The following is a 5,941-nucleotide window of genomic DNA, read 5'->3' as shown; positions in this document are numbered from 1 at the left end:
CTTCCCCACCAAGGGCGGCGTGCTGCCCGCCAGCACTGCCCCGCCGGCACCCACCGCACCTGCCAGCGACGCCAGCCCACCCAGTGACCAGTCAGAGGGAAGTAGCACGGGCTCAGCTGACGAGGAACAGCTGGACACGGCCGAGATCGCCTTCCAGGTGAAGGAGCAGCTCCTGAAGCACAACATCGGGCAGCGCGTCTTCGGGCACTACGTGCTGGGGCTCTCGCAGGGCTCCGTCAGCGAGATCCTGGCCCGGCCCAAGCCCTGGCGCAAGCTCACCGTCAAGGGCAAGGAGCCCTTCATCAAGATGAAGCAGTTCCTGTCGGACGAGCAGAACGTGCTGGCACTGAGGACGATTCAGGTGCGCCAGAGAGGTGAGTGGCACTGAGGGTCTTCTCCCACCAGCAGCGGGACAGGGCAGGCAGGGGACTGGGGGGCACATGCAGAGGGCACGCAGGGTAGGCCCGGGGTCCCTGTTTGCACTGCTAGAAAGGAGGCCTCAGACTCTACATTACGGGGCTGGGAATCAGGCCCCTTTCTTTGGGCCTGGGCAGACTGACAATGTACAGCAAGGTGAAGAGGGTGGGTGCATTGCGGGCAGCAGCTGCCCTGGGGTGACCACCCACCTGCCCACTCATGTCCTGATGGACGTGGTTGGGCTCTTACCTCTGGGAGGTAAGAGCAGATGCACAGATACTCCCTAGCAAGCCCCTGCCTCCTTTGAGCTAGCTGCAGTTGGCTTGCCTTCCCTTGAGCTGCCGGAGCAAGGAGGTAGGGCCCTACCGCATGCCCCCAGGGTGGAGAATTGGCCCTGATGTTTCCTCTGCCCTGTGGCTACCACAATCCAGAGCTTGCCCCTGTGCCCATGCCCACCCCGCCCTGCGTTAGGAGCAGGATCCCTGTGCCTCATAGACAAGAAGGTGAAGGGAGCGGTGCCTCCGTGCTGCGCCAGGGAGGGAACGGAAGAGGTGAAAGCTGCTGGGCAGGTCCCCGGGCTCTTCACTCCAGCCAGCAACTGGTCGGGAGTGACGGCTCCTTCAGACCTGACATGCGTGCAAACAGCTGCGCCGAGCAGCAATAAATCCTTCCTGACCCCCGATGGCACCTGCAGCTGCAGCACCAGTGACAGACCTGCTTTCCCGCCTCTGCAATCAGGTAGCATCACTCCGCGGATTCGAACTCCAGAGACCGGCTCCGACGACGCCATCAAAAGCATCCTGGAGCAGGCCAAGAAGGAGATCGAGTCCCAGAAGGGAGGTAGGTGCTACAGGCACCGCGGGAGTCACCGAGCTGGAAACAGCTCTGTCCTCAGGGCCAGGCGAGGGTGCAGGCACCAGCCAGGCCAGGAACCATCTCGGATCTCACTCCCTTCACGCCCCCTTCCCCTGGGCCGCCTGCTGTCCCGTTCTCCTGGGGACAGATGCCTAAGAACTAGGCTTTGAAAAATGAAGGTCAAGAGTTACGGCACCAGGATTTTTTTTTTTTAATCCCTTAAACCCCAGTGGGAATGAACTTGTCTGGTAGAGCGCTCCCAAGCCATGTATCAGACCCACATAGCAGCCTCGTGCTAGTGCATGAGAGCCAGAAAATGATCCTGCCCCCAACCGTTCAAGGGCATGGACAGACAAGCACGTTTTATGCCCAGGTAAAGGTGGGGAGCTTACCACACGGCAGCCGGTGTTGTGTGTCCACTGTTAGCCTGCGGTAAGTGAGAGCTGAACCGGGACTACTCGCCCCCGCGTGCAACAGCCGCTATCACTGCTTAGCTCCCCTGTGCCACGGGGTAGAGCAGACCCACGGAGCAGTTACCACAGAGCAGCTGGTGTGCAGGGAGCCCTTCTGCCCCCTTTCCTTTGTGCCATGTGTCTGTCCATGACCCCCCGCTAGAAAATGCACAGAGGGAGAAACCGTCCATTAAGAAATCTGTCCATGTCCTTTCCATCATTAGCACCTGGGTCGGTTTTTAGGCGAGAGCCAGGATTTTCTGCAGGGATCTCTCATGCCTCCGGGTTCTTCGGGGCCTGACATGAGTCACCAGAGGCTCAGCTGGGCGCTGTCTGCAGAACACAACGCCTTTTCAGACGTCACGAATGGGAGAAACCCCCCAAAATCCCTAGCTGCCTTTGGCCCTCGGACAGTTTGTTAAACTTGCAGGGACAGGGTTTTCCGGCTTTCTGTAGGTGCCTACAGCACGTGCTGAGTTGAGGGCCTCGCTCCAGGTCCCCGGGTTTGAAAACGTTGGCTCTGTGGTCCCTTTCCTGCCAGTTCCCGCTTCAGATGACTATTCTGATATCCTTAGGTCCCGACAAGATGCACATCCAGCCTTCGGGGCCCAGTCCTCCTGCAGAGGCTGGCACGGTGTCTGCTGCCCTCTGCTGAGCACAAGGCACAGAGTCGTCGTGTGTTGGGGAAGAGATGGCATCGTTAGGCTTTTTCTTGCAGTTTCACACTTTTAACAGATAATCAAGCGTGGGGCAGCGCTATTTTACCATCACAGCTGTAGAGGAAGGTGGAGGAGGTGTCCCTCCCGGTCTCCCGTGTCCACCCCACCCCACTGATTTCCTAGACTTAGGACTTTCCAAATCAGCCCCAGTGGTGCTGAAATTTTCCATGCTGGATGCCTGCTTCCAGGTGATGGTTATGAATTGGACAGAAGTAAGCCCCTTCCCCTGGGCTCGTGTTAGGGGAAGATGCAAGAACAATGCACTGAAAAGTAGGCGCAGTGTGAGACCCCCCAGTGCCTTGTGGGTGTAGATGTGCCGCTGCCCGGATAATCCAGGGGTGCAGCAAATTGGTTCCAGCAGCCAGCGCGGACACCGCACAGCGCTGCTCGGGCCCGCACAGCAGGAACGTCACGGCCAGCACAGGGGTGGTGGCTCATGTGCTGACGTGATGAGGCAGAGGGAAGTTAAAACAAAGCAAAGCAAGGAAATTGCAGGCCAGGCCCTGTGCTGCAGAGAGATCCCCGCAGCAGGGACTGCAGGATTGAAGGGGCAAAAGCGGTAGTCAGAATTAAACGGTTGCTCGTATTAGGGGGGTTTGGAAGAGGCTGGAGCTGGACTGTGCTCAGTGGGGGCAGATGACAGAACAAGGAGCAATGGGCTCCAGTTGCAGCAAGGGAGGTTTAGATTAGACATTAGGGAGAATTTTCTCACGAGGAGGGCAGTAAAACGCTGGACCAGGCTCCCCAGAGAGGTGGTGAAGTCTCCATCCTTGGAGGTTTTCAAGACCCGGCTAGACAAAGCCATGGCTGGGATGATGTAGTTGGGGCTGGTCCTGCTTGGAGCAGGGGTTGGACTAGATGTGACCTCCTGAGGTCCCTCCAACCTGAATTTTCTATGATTCTGTGACTATGGGAGGCCCGACCTACCTGCCCGGCACTATGCAGACACGCACCCCACAGACACATCACCACCTGGGTCGTCCAAGGGCGTTGTAACCAGCAGATCCTTCCTGTTGGTTGGGCTTTGCCCAGGTAGTGATCCCGCGCTGCCAAGCAGTGGCTGGACTTGTGGTTGATAGCTCTTGGAGCTCCTTTCAAAAGAAGAGAAAGTAGCCTTAGCCCCTTTTTCCAGACAGGGAAACTGAGGCACAGAGGGCAGTGTGCTTTGTCCAGGGCTCTGCGGTGAGTCACGAATGGAGGCGGGGCTTTCTCAGGCTGAGCCTCTACCCCGCCAGGCTCATGGCACCCGTCAGGTCGGAGAGGCCACCCCAGCTGTGCCCTTGGAAGTAGCAGGGAGGCTTTGATCCCCGTTCCCTCAGGGACGGCCCTCTTAAGCCTCCCACTTCAGCGGGGTGCGGGCTGCTGCCCACAGCCCCAGCCCTCGTGCTTCACGGGGAGCCGGTCCCAGCGGGAGAGCCTCCACTCACTCTGCTCTGCTTTCTCTGCTTCCAGGTGAAACCAAAAGCTCCACGGCCCCCCAGGTAGTCACCAATGGCACCAGCACCAGCAACTCGGAGGATGCCATTAAAAGCATCCTGGAGCAAGCGCGGCGGGAGATGCAGGCCCAGCAGCAGGCCCTGCTGGAGATCGAGTCGGGCAGCAACGGCCAGCCCATCCCCACCCCACCCGCGGAGCGCTCCACCTTGGCCACCGTCAGCCAGAACATCGTCCAGGCCTACATCAAGCAGGAGGAGGGGGTGGTGGGCACCAGCCCCAGCTCCACCCAGGCTTCACTCACAGTCCTGTCCCCTGCTGCCTTCGTGCAGAGCATCATCCGCAAGGTGAAGTCTGAGATCGGCGATGCCGGCTCCTACTTTGACCAGCACTGGGCTTCGGAGAGGAGTGTGCTGAATCGGCCCTACACCGCAGTGTCCCCTTCGCTCTCCTCCTCTTCAAGCTACTCGAGCCTGGCCAACGGCCGGGCCTGGCCGCGGGGGGAGCCAAGCGAGAGTGCCCCCACCGAGGAGGAGCTGGCCCTGGGGGAGGATGAACCCCACAAGACCACAGAGATGAAGACAGAAGGGGGCAGCTCGGAGCCGCAGAGCGCCGGCCGCCTCTCCTACTACCCTGCCTACGTGCCCCGGACTCTCAAGCCCACGGTACCCCCGCTGACACCAGAGCAGTACGAGATGTACATGTACCGGGAGGTGGACACCTTGGAGCTGACCCGGCAGGTGAAGGAGAAGCTGGCCAAGAATGGCATCTGTCAGCGGATCTTCGGGGAGAAGGTACTTCCCCGGAGAGGGAGCAGTGGACCCAGGCTGCTGCTGTCCTGGGGACATGGCCTGGCCCCTGCTGACCGCGTGTGCGTTCCAGGGTGGGACTCTGCTTCGGTGATCCCCTGTGCCAGGGCCCATAGGGAAGTTTTCCCCAGCACACAATGCCCATCAGGCTGCCTCGCCACATCCCCCAACCTCGGTAGGGCGTAGAGCCCTGTGCTGCTTAGAGCTGCTGCTTGGGGTGAATCCACGTGGCTGGAACGTGGGGCCGGTGTGATGCCATCCTCCCCTGGGGTTGCGGGCGCACAGCGCAACCCTTGGAGGAGGGTGCGGGGGGAATGGATGTGGGATGGTGGGAGCCTCTTGGCCATCTCCCTCCGCAGTGTCCTGGGCATGCAGTGCCACAGTCTCTCCCACTTGTGGGGCCAATAAGGAGCCCCCTGCACAGAGGCGGTGACAGCTCCCTGACGCCCCGGGCTCACCCCATGCCTAGCGCCTCCCTCCAGCTTGGTGACCGCGTTCCCCTGGGGGGTCTGAAGGAGCCTCTTGGGGGTATCAGATGCCTGCTTCCCGGTAGCCCCAGCCCTTCCCTTCAACCTGTGCCCTAGGTGCTGGGCTTGTCCCAGGGGAGTGTGAGTGACATGCTGTCCAGGCCCAAGCCGTGGAGCAAGCTGACCCAGAAGGGCCGGGAGCCATTCATCCGGATGCAGCTGTGGCTTACGGATCAGCTGGGCCAGGGGATCAGCCAGCAGCCCAATCCAGCCCAGGGTAAGTCCCATGTGTTCGCCATGCTGACATGCGCTGGGGGCCCAGGTTTAGGCTGGCCCCAGATCTGGGGCCATGGAGCTGGCTGAGCTCAGTGGAGGCAGCAGATCACGGACCAGCCCATCTCTCAGGCCTAGTAATCCGGTCCTCACTGATACTCCAATCCTGCCTCAGCTGCCAAACACAACCCCTTCTCCTACCCCAGAGGTTCCCCTGCTTGGCTAGCAGAGAGAGTCCTGAATAACAGCTTAATGCATCGCTTCTCTTCCTCTCCCCCGTGGCATCAGCACTCCTGCTCCAAGCCTGAGCTCTCGGGTCTGGAGCCAGTTGTGCGGGACGTGCGTGCAGTGCCGGGTGGCAGGGGCCTGACCTCTGTGTGTGCCCAGAAGAGCCATGGGAACGCTAGTCCAGCCCAGCTAGCCCAATCTCTGTCGCACCAGGAGCCAGGGGTGCTGGTTGTCTCCTGGACAAGCCTGCCTGTGAGAAACCCCAGCCCCGGGCGGGCAGAAGAGGG

The 5,941-nt window shown here is 60.5% G+C and overlaps 1 protein-coding gene across 1 annotated transcript in view; it reads left to right on the top strand.

Moving 5' to 3' along the window:
• The window catches only part of CUX2 (cut like homeobox 2), an 87,422-nt gene that overhangs the window by 73,123 nt on the left and 8,358 nt on the right, over positions 1-5,941 (top strand). Inside the window, 4 exon segments of the mRNA XM_025199847.1 lie at positions 4-374; positions 1,156-1,257; positions 3,896-4,671; positions 5,271-5,430. Of these exon segments, the coding sequence (XP_025055632.1) occupies positions 4-374; positions 1,156-1,257; positions 3,896-4,671; positions 5,271-5,430 (1,409 nt within the window).

Source organism: Alligator sinensis, unplaced genomic scaffold (genome assembly GCF_000455745.1).
Source record: "Alligator sinensis unplaced genomic scaffold, ASM45574v1 scaffold628_2, whole genome shotgun sequence".
NCBI classification, from domain to species: Eukaryota; Metazoa; Chordata; order Crocodylia; family Alligatoridae; genus Alligator; species Alligator sinensis.
The sequence above is the reverse complement of the archived record's forward strand: the minus strand, read 5'-3'. Positions and strand labels throughout refer to the sequence as shown.